General features: G+C 37.8%; 1 protein-coding gene across 50 annotated transcripts in view; it reads right to left on the bottom strand.

The window, feature by feature from the left end:
• PWWP3B (PWWP domain containing 3B) overlaps nt 1-16,093 on the bottom strand; it is a 65,670-nt gene that overhangs the window by 28,500 nt on the left and 21,077 nt on the right. For 22 of the 50 annotated variants that reach the window (XM_086386552.1, XM_086386565.1, XM_086386544.1 and 19 more), the window contains 3 exons: nt 8,894-9,025; nt 6,002-6,080; nt 1,334-5,254 (listed from right to left, as the gene is read on the bottom strand). In XM_086386552.1, the coding sequence (XP_086242678.1) occupies nt 2,945-5,029 (2,085 nt within the window). In that variant the 5' untranslated portion in view covers nt 5,030-5,254; nt 6,002-6,080; nt 8,894-9,025 and the 3' untranslated portion in view covers nt 1,334-2,944. Of the gene's footprint in view, nt 1-1,333; nt 5,255-6,001; nt 6,081-8,893; nt 9,026-16,093 lie in introns of those variants that run through there. The other 28 variants (XM_086386569.1, XM_086386567.1, XM_086386562.1 and 25 more) reach the window with 3 other exon arrangements.

Genomic DNA, 16,093 nt, shown 5'->3' with positions numbered 1-16,093 from the left:
CTAAACTGGTGTTATGAATGCAATTTCCATGCAGGTCTGCAACCTTGGAATTAGAATCAGGGTCTGCTATTCAGCATTCTCTCTTATGACTGGCAATGAGGGTCTTCTTAATCCAATGGATTAGGGTGAATGACAGGCTGTGTATTCCCATTAGACACACAAACCTAGATTACAGATCCAGTTTAGGGCACTCTTAGAGCCTGCCCTAAAAACCACTTGAGGCTGAAAGGGATTTCTGAATTCATGCTGAGCTGGAAGCCAAATTCATCTATTTCCACATTCCAAATGCCAACTCACTCAAAAGTGAAAGTGTAAGTCGCTCAGTTGTGTCCGATCCTTTGCAACCCCATGGACTATACAGTCCATGAAATTTTCCAGGGCAGAATACTGGAGTGGGTAGCCTTCAGGAGGAAAATAAATGTATATTTGAGGCACATCACCCTTATTTCAATATATGCCACAGTATAAAAAACATCCTAGGAGCAATTTAGGTGCTCTTCCTTTACCCCAAGGTGCAATCCCTGGTAACTCAGACAGTAAAGTATTTGCCTACAATGCTGGAGACCCAGGTTCGATCCCTGGGTCAGGAAGATCCCCTGGAGAAGGAAATGGCACCCCACTCCAGTATTCTTGCCTGGAAAATCCCATGGACTGAGGAGCCTGGTAGGCTACAGTCCATGGGGTCACAAAGAGTTGGACACAACTGAGCGACTTCACTTTCACTTTCTTTCACTTGCCTTTACCCCAAACCAGACACCCAGGAACTCACAAATATGGGGAATCCTGGGGCTCTGTTTTTCAAATACAGACAGTCTATAACATTAAGAAATATTTCCCACTATTATGATGAAGTGTATCACTACTATAAGGAAGAAGTGATCTAAGATGACTCAGGTCATCTGGTTCACTTTAAATCTGGCATCTTAAATCCCCAGAGCAGAGCTTTAAACCACACGTCGCTTTTTTTCTGACTCACAATCGTATGACTAAATGAATGAATAAATGAACTAGGTAGTAAAGAGATATGAGAACCAAGGAGATAGAGTTAGCTCCACTGAGAAAATAGAAGGTGAGTAATATATTATATTCAAAGGAACACATTATAGAGTAAATACAGTGTGTTTTCCCAGGGTATAAGGCCCACATACACTGTGGTGGTGGTCTGTTGTCAAATGATCCTCAGGATCATGAGGAAACAATGTGGATTGATTCAGGCTGTAGGCCCGAGGAGTCTTGGTCATTGTCAGGCAGGAGACAGGGTCTAGAGAAGGTTCTGTGGAATCTGAAGCTTATATACTTTTGAAGGTTTTCTTTTAAAATAACACAAAATCAATCACAACAGTGAGTATTTATTTAGAATGATAATGTATAACAAGCATTAAAATTATGACAACTGCAATAAGAAAAATTCCAAACAAATCATGTGTGTGTGTGTGTGTGTGTGTGTGTGTATGCAGAAACACCTGCACAATCTGAAGTATGGTGAAGTGAACATCCAAGGTGAAAGGTATAATAGTTTTATTGAAAAGCAAAACATCAAATTTCTGCAATTTTTACATAAACACAAGGCCATGTGAACACATAACAAAACCCCAGGAGTGACATTTGTGCCACTTTCAAAAATGCAGACAGGTTCACATTAAGCCTTTAGGATTTAATTTTACATCAAGCTTTTAAAATAAAATAGCTCTCAATATTTATTCTCACTAAAAGTCTTGTTTCAAGTTAGAATAAACAGTTTATTGACTTCAGACTTTAATTTTCAATTGTGTATTTTTAAACATGTTGGGATAATTGTCATATTTGTCCAAACAGAGACTTTTTATGTGACCCATTTCCAAATTCACAGATTCTGGTCCATAATTCTTTCTAGTAATGTGGAATGATTTACCAGTTGGAATTTATATTATTGAAAGCAACTGGAACTACCGTACAAATAAGCCAGATGATAAAAAATGCTTGGTTTGAAGCAAGCAACTCTGTATTTGGAGATACAAGATTCAGAACAAAGTGCTTGCATTTTCTACAGTTTATATCAAACTAGGTGGGCTCTTAAGCAGTCAGTCTGGACTCATACATCTAGAGTAGCCAGACCATGAATATAATGATTCTAGCTGCCTTCTATATGTGGTCAGAAGGCTATATTAAGATATAGCCAATGTTAGTTATGAAGGCAGGAGAAAGCCTGTCTGTTTTAAGAAACTGTTCTGGCTATTGAACAATAGACACTCCCACACATGGAACTTCACGGAACTGTAGAATGAATAATCCTGTTCAAGGCTGCCAAAATTATTTTCTGCATGCTGAGATGTTATTCACACACACATCAACTGCATGCAGATAATCCATTTACTTTATTTTTGAAGTCCAGATTGTTTTCTCGAAAAAGCAATTGCACTCAGTTGTAATATATAGCAAAGCATCTCTATCTTTGGTTCTATATCTCAGAGATATTTTTCCAAAAATAAATAAGCTTGACAGGAAAAATAATTCAGCTATCTTAAGAGAAAGTCTAATATTTTATAAAAATTAAGCAAAAATATATGATTGATGCTTTTTTTCTAATTATCTTGCTTAATATCTCATACCAGTGCAACTTTAATATTAAAACGATCGCGCACAGTATATTTAACTATACAGCATAGACACAAAAATGTCAAAAAACAAAATAGTACTCTCCGTTATTAATCATATTGGAATTATGCTTTCTAAAAATGCACAGGAAAGTAGAACTGCTAAAATATGTTAATAATTTGATGTTGAAGAAGTGAAAGAAAAGGAAATGAAGATGCAGAACAGGTCATAGATCCTAGATATTGCAAAAAGAAGTGAATATATCACCCAAAGTCTCCCATTTCTGGAAAAAATATGTTAGAATAATTCAGAGATTTTTCTTTTAAACTAGAATCTATGGAAGCTCCCTGTTACTGGACCCTCAGAAGATTTAATGATCTTCCTTTGTTAATGGTTTCCGCCTCTTTTCAAACAAGATTTTTGAATCAAATAATTCTCTTTCCCTGTATCCTAGAGATGGCCCCTTCAGATACTTTGCTTCTGCTGCCTTGTAATCTAATCCATCAACAGCAGAAATTGAACAGATGATTGCTTCTGGCAGAAGAACTTCCAGGATAAATTTAATTTTATCATTTCTTATCCGAGTCAGCATTTTTTCATCTATTTGTTTGTAGACTTCTTGTAAATATTTCACCACCTCATCCAACTGATCTTCATCTTCAAAGTATGTTTCAATACAGGGTGTGAATCTATGTGCATTCAAGAATGATTTCAGCCACCTGGACCCTTTCGTGCCATTTAAAATGGCTAAGAGATGGCTCTCTGTTCCCTTTGCATTCACGATGAAGTCCACTAGGTTTTTGTTGGCTCGGTCCCGAGCAGACTTCATTCGGTCTGGAAGAAGTTTCTGGAAGGACATTTTCTTGGTCTGGGAAGTCACAGACATTGATCCCCCAGTATTTTCATTTTGCAGCTTTGGAAATAAATTCCTGAAGGTATCCTGTTTGATTATTTTCCTAACTGGATAACTAATGTCAGCAGCGTAATACTCAAAAAATGAGCCTGCAAAAGAACCACAACCTAATCTAACTCTGTAGTCACAAATAAGCGAGATGCACCAGTCAATACTTTCACTGTATTCCTCCCTGGCTTTCTCCACTAGTGCCTGCTTCTCTTTACAGTCAAATTTCTTTAATCTTCTAAAAGGCACTCTAACGCCTCTTTTTTCAGGATTCATATTTGCCTCAACAAAAACCACACTTGCTTTTCTCTCTTTTCGCCTGATGCTTTTTATCACTGATGGCCAAAATGGATATTTTTGATACTTAAACCAGACAATCATCCCTGTCTCAAATGAACGTTGCTCATAATTAAAAAGGAAACGTGGAAGTTCTTCATCTTCTTCATCGTCATCTAATATGGATGCAGCAATTGAACTTATACGCGCTGACTTGTCAGAAGCTTGAAATTCTTCCTCAAATTCCTCAAAATCCAGTCTCTGAAGATTTCTTTCATTACTCCCGAGGAGTGAATAATCCCCAGAATGGCTAGAGGCACTAAACGAAACCTGCTGTTCCTGTGAAGAAGGCTGAGGGAATGCCTCAGCATCCATCTCTGATTCCACAGTAGGTTGATTCTGGCTGGCAACTGAGCATGGATCAGAGGGACCCTCTCCAGGATCTTCAATATTCTCTGAGAAGGCAGAGCATTCAGAAGAAGCGGCCAGGGCCTCTGGGTAGATGTCTTCTGGCTCCTCTTTTAAAGCTTTGGGCACAATGAAGCCATCTGATGGTAAAGTTGGACTGAATTTTTCTTCTTTAACATATACATCTTCCTCTTTAATTGTGGAAAGCAAAGGCAAAATTGAGAGGTCAATCTTTTTCTTGCTCTCTTTTTCATCCTCATCTTCCAAAAGTGAAGGGAAAGTCTGGCACCAGCTGAGGTTTTGTGATGATTTTGTTTCCGTTTCATTTGGAATATTATCAATCATTGCATGCACCTGTGATTTATCATCATCCAGGGAATCATCACTCTCTGATGATACTAACAGGATTGTTGAATTTTCATTTTCCTCCAGACACTTTGGTAAGTCTCCTTCTCCTTCGTGCTTCCGATACTTTTTACGAGGGGGTGAATCAGATGGCTTTTGTGGTATGTTTTGAGACAGTATAGTGGTCTCTTCCTCATCTGAACTGCTTACTTGAATCAAATTTGTTCTCTCATTCAGAATATCCAGTGCCATTTTTAGTGACCTGGCATAGGCTGTTTCCTCTCCAGGTGGGTCACTGACCTCTGACTGTGTGGCTAGTGAGGAGGCAATAGCTTCAACTTGAGATTTAGTTAGGATCTTTGTTTCTGTGCTTTCCATTTGAATTTTTTCATCCAGTGAGAGTATTTGAACTTCCAGGGAAAATACCTTTTTTCTCTTACTATTTGATGAAGCCTCGGATCGGGACAAAACTTTTGCTGGCCACAACTGGTCTTGCCAATTGCATAAGACATACTCAGCATCCATTATGATTTAGATTTATGTGCCAAGAGGTTAATATTAGAGATTTATGTGTCTGGCTATTCTCGTCACTGTGAAGGAAGTCCCTACCACAAACAATACTTTGACCAATGCCCCTTTTAGAACTACAAAGAGTTACAAAGTGTTTATAGCTTGTGTAGCCTGTTGTCCTCCAGCTGAACTTCCCAAGGATGCTTGAACACGTTGTTTGAATGGACAATATGGAAGATACTGAAATAGCAAAAAGGAAAAGAAAAGTATCAGCAAATAAAATTATTTTGCCAAAGTAGGTGAGCAATTGCAAATAGAGAAGAGACAGACAGACAGTGGGGTATCAGATGGAGGAGGAAAATGCAGAATAATATAAGGTGCGGGATAAGAATTGGAAAAGTGTTTTTATAACATCTCAAAGAACTTACTTTCATTATTGCACATGATTATTAAAGTGTGACTCTATGTGCGTGATGACAGAAGTGGTGTGTCAGGAACTCTATATATTAGACATTTTGGGACTGGTGCCCCTAATGTTATACCTAGAGAAGCAGGACTCTGAACTTGGTGTGCATCAAACTCATCTGGAGAATTCTTAAAACTAGATTTCTAGGCCCTATCCTGAGAATGGCTGCCAGGTTCACATATTGGATGAGGTAATTATCAAGGATTTTTTGAGAGTCAGGTGGCTGGCTAGGACTTCAGGTAGAAATCTGATTAGTCTCTGGCATGAATTCTTCATAGCAGTTTGACACATGAGATTCCTCCCCCAAAGTAGAAGCTACTACTTTTAATTACAAAACATTATGGCTACAGAACAGGGAGCAAAATGAATTACATCTTAAATTCTCAACCTAACATGATTTTAATATGAAATGTAGTTTTTAATATTGCTAAGGCTTTAGAGAAAGAAGCAAAATAAATTATACCCTGAGTTCTCAACATGTTTTTAATGTGAAGTATTTTGCAAAATGAAAAGAGCCTTACCCAATGTCACGTGGATCAGGAAGGGTCTGTCTCTGTGATCTGGTTGTCTTGATTCTTACTCCAAAAAGAGACAGGCTGTCTAAAAGGAAACAGGGAATTAAATTAAGTGGCCAAGGCATAAAGAAACTTTTCTACCAAAACTTTAGCACACATGTCATTTAGAAACACAGGAATGAAATGAAATCTTATCTATGATGTAGATATTTATTGTCCTCCTTGTTTATATTATTTTAACTTCTCTCTGAGTGATACAGTTATGATATCTGGTTCATGTTTAAATCATATTTCTCAGGAAAAGTGCGAGGCAAAGACAAGAAAGGGAAGTAACAATTGCCTTGTGTCTACTATGCCCTTCCCTGATGGCTCAGAGGATAAAGAATCTGCCTGCAATGGAGACACAGGAAACAAGGAATCAATCCCAAGGGAAAATACCCTGGAGAAGGAAATGGCAACCCATTCTAGTAGTCTTTCCTGAAAAATCCCATGGACAGAGGAACCTGGTCGCAAAGAGTCAGACATGACTGAGCGACTAAACACATACACACTACTATGAACAAGACTACAGGTTTTGCTTGAATCCTCAAATCAACCACTATGTGAATTTTTCATCCTTTACACATATAATTTTTTCAACAGAATTTTATTCACACTATACCTGCTGTCTCCCAGTTCACTCATACAAAATATGTTTCATTGCTTTATTGTCCACTTCATAAAAATGGTTGCCTGGAGAAAATTTAGGAAATTTGGCCACCGCCATCTTGTGACCAGAAGCAGAACTGCAGATCTTGCAGGTGCTGTACACAGAGCTTCAGTTGCTCAGATTTTTCTTATGAGGGAAGGATGGGAACTACATTTAGCCAGCCAAGAGTCTTTCCAGGCTTATGCTATGCTATGCTAAGTCACTTCAGTCGTGTCCAACTCTGTGCGACCCCATAGACGGCAGCCCACCAGGCTCCCCCGTCCCTGGGACTCTCCAGGCAAGAACACTGGAGTGGGCTGCCATTTCCTTCTCCAATGCATGAAAGTGAAAAGTGAAAGTGAAGTCGCTCAGTCGTGTCCGACTCTTAGCGACCCCATGGACTGCAGCCCACCAGGCTCCTCCGTCCATGGGATTTTCCAGGCAAGAGTACTGGAGTGGGGTGCCATTGCCTTCTCTGTTCCAGGCTTAGAGAACTTTCTAAGTTCAAGGGGTTTGCTGTGTAGGATAAGAGGATCATAATGTCTTCAACTATAATCTTTCTGGTTATAAAACATGCAGAAGCTTATTAAAAATCAAAAAGATGCAAAAAGATGTAGGTAAAACTAAGTACAAGCTTCTATATAAATAATCTGAATATTTTCCATTTTCCAGACTTTTTTACATGTATAGATAAATGCATACCATTTCAAAACAACATCAGATCTCTGATGTTGAGCAGTCTGAACATTATTCTACCTAAGTGTTTTTCACATGATTTATGAATTACTTTAAATGAGTTTTTTTTTTCTCACATTTGTAACATTTTATCTCAGTATTTTCCCTGATGATGTAAACAAGTAAATGTGTAAGAATATATTAATACTCTAAAATTAGACAGCAGTAAAGCTAGTCCTATCTGTCCAGCTACACAAATAAATATTTATGTTAATAGTATGGCAGGTATGTTTTCCCAGAATTGGCTGCATGAATTATATAGTAGCATATATATGTTCTGCTAACACACATATTTAATTTTGTGAGATAATGTTACAATTGTATGCTACAATTTACTTTTTTCACTTTATTTCTCAGACATTTCAAATCTCTACATGTAGAGATTTACGTTTTTATTTTCGAGACACATAGTATTCCACTGTATGAATGCACCATGACCTATAATATTTTTTAAAACTGCTAATAGAAATAAACCAAATCGTCTGTCTCAGTCTTAAAAAACTTTAAAGATACAGAAAATGGTTATTGCTGACCACATCTATACCTGTGATCTGAAAGAATGAGTTGCAAGGAAGATACAGACAGGGCAGTAGCCAACACAGCAACCAGGCTACACACTTGATTATGTCCAGGAAAATTTCCACTATTGGCAAAACATGGGGGGTCATGTCTGCATGTCTGTGTGTGTCTATGAATGCTTATGTGTTTGAAGCAAATTGGATATGCTGTCAGCTTCATTTTTCTTTCATGATTATAAAAGTAATCATGGGGAGATGCTAATATTGGCTAGGAATTAATATTAAAATAGTAACTTGACTATCCAGAAATGCTGAATAACATGGGAGCTTATTTTCTCCCAGATTTTTTAAATCATGCGAATATACATGCATATATATGTATAAGTGTCTTCACTCAAATACATACTTGTTCCCCTTTCCATGTTCATGTACAGGTGACACACACATAGTCTATGTGCCAGTCAAATTGTAGAAGTATTTCCCCCCAAGCTGCCATACATTTTTATCCATCATTTTCTGTGTAAATTAATAAATGCTTAAACATTCAAACAGTAACAGAATGTCTAGCAATATAAACATGGAATGACAAGTCAGTAAATTAGCATGAACGCCTGTGCTGCACTGAAGTCTTAATATAGAGGCTGTAATCTGATCACTCCTTCTTCCACTTGTAGACTTTTAAAGGATTGGGAGATACACAAATTCCAAAGGATTAATTCTTTCACAATGCCAACAATTATCTCAAATCCACACACCTTTCCCACCACTTTAAAACCACTGTTCCTATTTCTCTCATCTTCATCCTAGGGTCCTGAGAAATCCCTATAAAATAACTAGATTTAAGACAGCCATTACATCCCAGGGACGGGGGAGCCTGGTGGTCTGCCATCTATGGGGTCACACAGAGTCGGACACGACTGAAGTGACTTAGCATAGCATAGCATAGCATAGCATTACCTTGAAGCTTCTTGTCAGCTGCAGCCTGGTGAAATGCTGCTCCTCCCCCAAGACTGGCCAGGTACAGCTCACTCCGAACCTTCTCAGAGAACGCTCCGCCCCCTCCCTGTGATGAAGTCAGATGATCCTTCTCTGAATTAGGGGAGGGAGAATTGCCAAATTAAATTGCTGAAGTATAAAAGGGTAGAACGGAGAAGGCGATAGCACCCCACTCCAGTGTTCTTGCCTAGAAAATCCCATGGACGGAGGAGCCTGGTGGGCTGCCATCTATGGGGTCGCACAGAGTCGGACACGACTGAAGCGACTTAGGAGCAGCAGCAGCAGCAACAAAAGGGTAGAAATGTTCCTTTTTAAAGAACTTGAAAGTGAATTAGCAACAAGTGTCTGTTTAATTTCCCTTAGGGTGGTGATTTCTTGGGGGAAAAAGGGTGTAAATCACTTTACTTTAAAAAAAAGTCTGATTTAAACTATTTCACCATGTTGTTTTTTTTTTTTTCCTTGCCTTCTCTTCATCTTACCTTGGTAGGTCAATTTAAAACCCAGCTGGTCATGCTTCATTAAAACAGTTCACTAAGGATGTTGATTTGGATCGCACTAAAACTGTACACAGTTTTAGGGAACATGACTTATAATTTTCAAATCTGTTTTCAGGACATGGTATGTCTCTCCTTTTATTCAGTTCTTTTCTTAAATGCTTCAGAAATTTCTAGTATATCTTCAAGGAACATGGATATTTCTGACCAGAGGCTGGAAATCACTGGTTTGCAGGCAAATACCCATTTCATATACCCTCATCAATAACTGGCAAATCCTCCTTCTTATATTTTATTAGTATTTTTCACTCACACAAATCTATGTGGGGAAATTAATTTTTAAAAATTTACAAGTATTTGTTTTCTGTATGTCTGAAACATATCTTGCACACTTTTTTCATTAAAATTCTCCTGTGTTAGATTAAAATTCAGCTGATTTAACTTAGAAAGCTAATTTAAAATATTGCTAGGGATAATGTTGGAAATGAAAATATTTGGGAATGAAGTGTTTTATTTGACTTCTGTATTATCTAATACATATTTATATAGAAATTTATTGTTATATATTTTATTTTATATAAAATTTATTTATATAAACTAAATACACACACACACATATATATATATATAATCTCCTATTACAGTAGAAAAAGTAAACTAATACATTGGCCAAAGAGAATGACTACATGCTCCTGATTAATTTAGAACCCAGTTCAACATCTAGAAATACACATACTTAACAAATGTCTGACAGCATTCAATGTGTAAGCCCCTTTCAAATCTAGAATGTGAGATGTAAAGGGACACAAGATATGATGGGTTGTTAAGATCTCAGTTCTAGGGTTCTCCCAAACTTTGGATGATGTTAGATATCCCTCTGACAAAGCAGCCAAGGCCTTTATTTTCTGTGGTTGGTTAGTATCTACAGTAAGTTTTACTTTATTTCTTTTTTAGAGAGGTGTAGAAAACACTTTTATTAGTCTTGACTAGGTATCTATGGAAACAACTCTATATTAGCACTCAAAATACATAATCATTTTTTGTTGCTAAGTGTACAGTATAGTGGGTCACGGGCTTCTCTGGTGGCTCAGCTGGTAAAGAATCCGCCTGCAATGTGGGAGACCTGGGTTCAATCCCTGGGTTGGGAAGATCCCCTGGAGAAGGGAAAGGCTACCCACTCCAGTATTCTGGCCTGGAGAATTTCAAGGACTGTATAGTCCATGGGGTCTCAAAGAGTTGGACACGACTGAGCAACTTTCACAGATAGTGGTTCACAATTTTAAAGATTATACTCCATCTACAGTTATTATAAAATACTGGCTATATTCCTTTTGCTGTACAATAGTCTTTGTAGCTTATTTTATACATAGTAGTTTATACCTCATAATCCCCTACTCCTATATTGTCCCTTCCCACTTCTCTATTTCCACTAATAATCATTAGTTTGTTCTCTTTATCTTGTGAGTCTGTTTCATTTTTGTTATATTTACTAGTTTGTGGTATTTTTTAGATTCCGCATGTAAGTGATATCATACAGTATTTGTCTTTCATTTAGCATAATACCCTCAATGTCCATCCATGTTACTGCAAATGGGAAAAGTTCACTCTTTTTTATGGCTGAGTAGTATCTCATTGTATATATACCACATCTTCTTTATCCATTTATCTGTTACGTACAGTTAGGTTGCACTCGTATCTTGGCAATAGTAAATAATGCTGCTGCTACAAACATTGGAGTGCATGTATGTTTTCAAATTAGTGGTTTTGTTTTGGTTTTTGGATATATACACAGGAGTGGAACTACTGGGTCATATGGTACTTCTATTTTTAGTTATTTTGAGAAACTGCCATACCGTTTTCCACAGCGACTGCACCAGTTTACGTTCCCACCAACAGTATACAAGGGTTTTCTTTTCTCCACATCCTCACCAAAATTTGTTGTGTTCTTTATTTATAATAGTGATTCTGATAGGTGTGAGGCGGTATCTCATTGTGATAATTTGGGGGATGCAGTGTTTTATTTGGCCTCTGTATTATATAATATGTAAATGTATATAAATATATATTTATATATAAATTTTATTTTATATACTTTATATATAAATGTGTATGTAAAACCACCTCTATGTAAGTATTAATATTAGAAAATATATAATAATAATGAAGATAATCCCCAGGCTAGTATTTTATTGACAGCTCTAATAGTTACAGTATGTAATCTTTTGTACTATGCTGCTGCTGCTGTTGCTAAGTCGCTTCAGTCATCTCCGACTCTGTGCAACCCCATAGACGGCAGCCCACCAGGCTCCTCCGTCCCTGGCATTCTCCAGGCAAGAACACTGGAGTGGGCTGCCATTTCCTTCTGCAGTGCATAAAAGTGAAAAGTGAAAGTGAAGTCCTCAGTCGTGTCTGACTCGCAGCGACCCCATGGATTGCAGCCTACCAGGCTCCTCCATCCATGGGATTTTCCAGGCAAGAGTACTGGAGTGGGGTGCCATTGCTTTCTCCGTTTGTATTATAAACCACCCCTAAATCTCAGAGGCTCAGCCCCAAAAGAGTTTCTAATGCTGATGTCAATGTTCAACGGAGGTCATCAAGCAGCCAGAGAGGGAGAGGAGTCTCCGTTCTAAGCAGGCATTAAAAGACTCAAACTTCCTCCATTCTATGACCCTACTATATTCTTTGGCCTTGAAGTCCTCCACAGTTTTTGCACCTGGCTAACGAGGGTCACAAAAGATTCAGACACGACTTAAGTGACTAAACAACAACTACAAAGGATCTTATGAAGATGGTCATTGGAGAATCCCAGGAAAGGTTTCAGAGGCCAGGACCAGCAACATCATTATTGGTCACAGTCAACTAGATAAAACTGTTATAGAGGCTGGGGAATGTAGTCTCCTTATGACCCAGGGGGAAAATGAAACACAATTTGGTGAACACATAGCATTCTCTCTGCCAGAGGAAGTTTTCCCTTTCCATCTTTTATGAACTTTTGTTGTTTAATGTTTTTTTTCTTTTCTTTTTCGGCTATGTAGCATATTTATAAAGACCAGGGCAGACATTTCTATTTGCCCACCCTACATTCACTTTCTGCATTCTTTGTCAGTAACAGAACTCCAGTTGCATTGAAGGTGGCAGTGTAAACTCTTAAAATATTTTTTCCCCACAATCCTCCAAATAAGCCCTGGCCACAAGATGGAATTTCTTGCCGAAGAATGTAAGCAGAAATAGTTGTGAAGATTCTAGAGAAGGTACCTCCAAAGGGAAAAACTGTCTTCTTGGGCTTTTTCTTTTTCCCTCACTTTCCCTCTTTCTCTTACTCCCCCCTAGAATTTGACCACAACAGGATTCAGACAGCCAATCTGGACCAAGAAATGATTTAGAAAAAGGATACAACTCATTAGGGATGAAAGATCCTGAACCCCTGAATAATGGGTCCATCCCATTCCAATCACTTTAACCCAATGGAACAATACATTTCTATCTTACCTAGGTCACTGTGTTTTCAAGTCTCTAGTGGTAGGAAATAAAGTTGATCTTATATACAATTACCAACAAAAATAATATTATTATTATAGAATTAATCTTTTCAAAGCTTTCAAATTATTATTACATAATTTAAAGAGGATTACCAGGTTAGTATAAATATGAATTTATATAAATGAAGAGATATATTCAATTATATATTTTACAAGTAATATTTCTCATTCCGTCTTCTCATTTCACATGTTTTAGAAAAGTCAAGTGCACACAAAATGTGATCATTACATTAAGATTATACTCTTCTGTGTTTATTTTGTCTATTTTCTATATTGCATGCTCAGTCACTAAGTCATGTCTGACTCTTGGCAACCCCATGGACTGTATCCCACCAGGTTCCTCTGTCCATGGAATTTTCCAGGCAAGAGTGGGTTGCCATATCCTTCTGCAGGGGATCTTTTTCACCCAGAGATTGAACCCACATTTCCTGTGTCACCTGCAATGGCAGGGGCAGATTCTTTACCACTGAGCCACTTGGGCTAAATCAGAAAATACTACAACACCTCACCATTTTTCAAACAAAATACAAAGGAAAAGATTAATTCCTTGGACAATATTTTATGTTTCATTGTTCTATAGAAGGAGTGGGAGAAGAAGGATAACCAATAATAATTAATGCTACTACTACAACTACTATTAATGAAGATATAGAATAATTACAGATATAATAATATCTAACATCTATAGTTTTCCATGTGCCAGGTATTGTTCCCAGCACTTGACATATTATTTTATTTAATTATTAGATGGCTATTTCAGGTAGGAGAGTCCCATGCCCGAGTCATTCTGCATAACACGAGTAGTAATATTACTAATAATAATGACAAAGAATGAGAGAAACCAAAAGTGTTTTCTTACCATGAGCCAGGCCCTCTGCCAAGTGCTCTGTTTACAGAGTGCTCCCTCTATTCTCGCAAAATCTTGTTAGGTGGGTATTCTGAGTATTACCACTTTATAGATGAGGCATTAGAGAGGTTAATTAACTTTTACAAGGATACCTAGAGACTACTGGGCACATGGGATTTGAATCCACGTACTCTGACTCTCAAGTCCATGTTTTTAATCACTAAAACACACTGAACCTACCTCATCCAAATGAAAAATGCTCTATAAATGTGGACTGGATGAATGGTGAATTAGTGAATTTGAAATAGCTATGTACTAGAAATCATGGAAACTTAAAAGAGAATCCTGTATTTAATTTAACATAAATTAGTCTTTTGTAACATAATTATAAGAGTGAGTGACATCCCATCACTTTTGCCATATTCTACTGATTGGAAGCAAGTCATAGGTTCTGGCCATACTTAAGGGGAAGGAATTACATAAGGGGGTGGGTCACTTAGGGTGTGCCCACCGCAATACTGTATGATTCCACTCATGTGACATTTTCAGAAAGAGGAAAACACAGTGACGTGATCAGTGGCTGTCAGGGATTACAGGTAGATGGAGGGTGTGATTACACATGGTTGGCACAGAAAGTTGTCAGGGTGATAGAATCTTCCACATCCTGGCTGTGACAGTGATTTTATGAATTTACACATATGTAAAATCCAAATAAGTGTATACAAAAAATCACATATTGTGTATGATGATTTAAGTATGATTTTAACATATATAATAAAAAATAAAAATTTAAATGGAAAAATTTAATAATTATTGTATAAAAATAAACTATTTATAAAAACATGCTTTAGAGATATGCTTCTCCCTGAAGCATATTTCATAACAAAGGAAAAAAAATAACACCCATACATGTATTATTAGAAAGAATCAGTTCCATTTTGACTTAAGATACAATAAGCCATAAGAGAATGTCACCCATAATTTAATGATAAAAAATGTAAGTAATCCACAAAACCATAATATCCCTTGAGCTCATCACAGAACTGAGGTAAAATGAATTCCAAAGGGTAACCAGCCCCTTTGGCAAAGCATGGAGACAGAAGTAGCTGTCATGCAAGCAAGTTTAAAAAAAAATCAGCTGAACGCTTAATGAATTTTTAAAATCTTAAACTCTTAATGGGCTAGTGTCTCAGTAGTTTGGAATATGTGGCACCCAAGACACTTATACATTCACTGCCAAGTTATTTTTCAGTCCTTAACCAGAAGCACACAAACATGACTGTGGACAATGCAGAAGACCAAAAGAGCCCATGTCAGTGGTTCAGGTATGCAGGAGGCAATCAACTGTTGCTGGCAGACAGACATGAAGCCCCACACACTTATACAAACCCTTCTATGATGGGAAGCAAAAGTCTTAAGTCACCAGGGAAAAAGCAAAAGCCACCTTCCCAGGGAAGGGAAGATAGGAAACCCTCCTATCCCCAAAACAAAGGCAGAAATCCATAGCTGTTGGGGAGCAGTCAAAGCAAAAAACCTCTGCCCTTGAGGAGGAGCAGGAAACCTTTGAGTTCAGGATTCTCTATGAATAAAAAGCAGTGGTCAGCTACTGCTGAGGAAGGGGCAAGATATCAACCTTAGATCCCTGGTTGTTCAGATGGTAAAGAATGTATCTGCAATGCAGGAGACCTGGGTTCAATCCCTGGGTCAGGAAGACCCCTTGGAGAAGGGAATGGCAATCCAACTCCAGTACTCTTGCCTGGAGAATTCCATGGACAGAGAAGCCTGGTGGATTATAGCCCATGGGGTCACAAAGAGTCAGACATGACTGAGCGACTAACACTAGATATAAATCAGAGGTTAGCTGCCATTTGGAGAGGAAAGAATGCTGAGAAAGTACAACCATCAGATCTAGCTACATAGGGCCTCCCTAAAGCTGAGGCTGGACAAAAAAAACAAAGAACACTCCCTGCCTCACCAGGAACCTAGCATCTAACAATAACAGCAGCTCACTGCTAGAAAACAGGCAAGGGCATGAAGAGAGATACCACACTCCCCAACATGTGGCACAGATGTAAAGGAACTATTGAAAATTTAGAATTGAAAAAGACCACTGAGGAAAAACCTCTGGCACTCAGGCTGCACTCTAAGCAAAAAGTTTATTATGCAAGTCAGATAATAATGAAATGAGAAAAGGAGGACACAATCTTCAGCTTATTTTATGATATCAGTATTAACCTCATACTAGAGGAAAAAGTATAAAAGGAAAGAAAATTACAGATCA

Source organism: Bos grunniens, chromosome X (assembly GCF_055505025.1).
Source record: "Bos grunniens cultivar Pamir isolate PY7600 chromosome X, Bosgru_T2T1.0, whole genome shotgun sequence".
NCBI lineage: Eukaryota > Metazoa > Chordata > Mammalia > Artiodactyla > Bovidae > Bos > Bos grunniens.
This window is presented reverse-complemented; position numbering and strand designations above follow the sequence as displayed.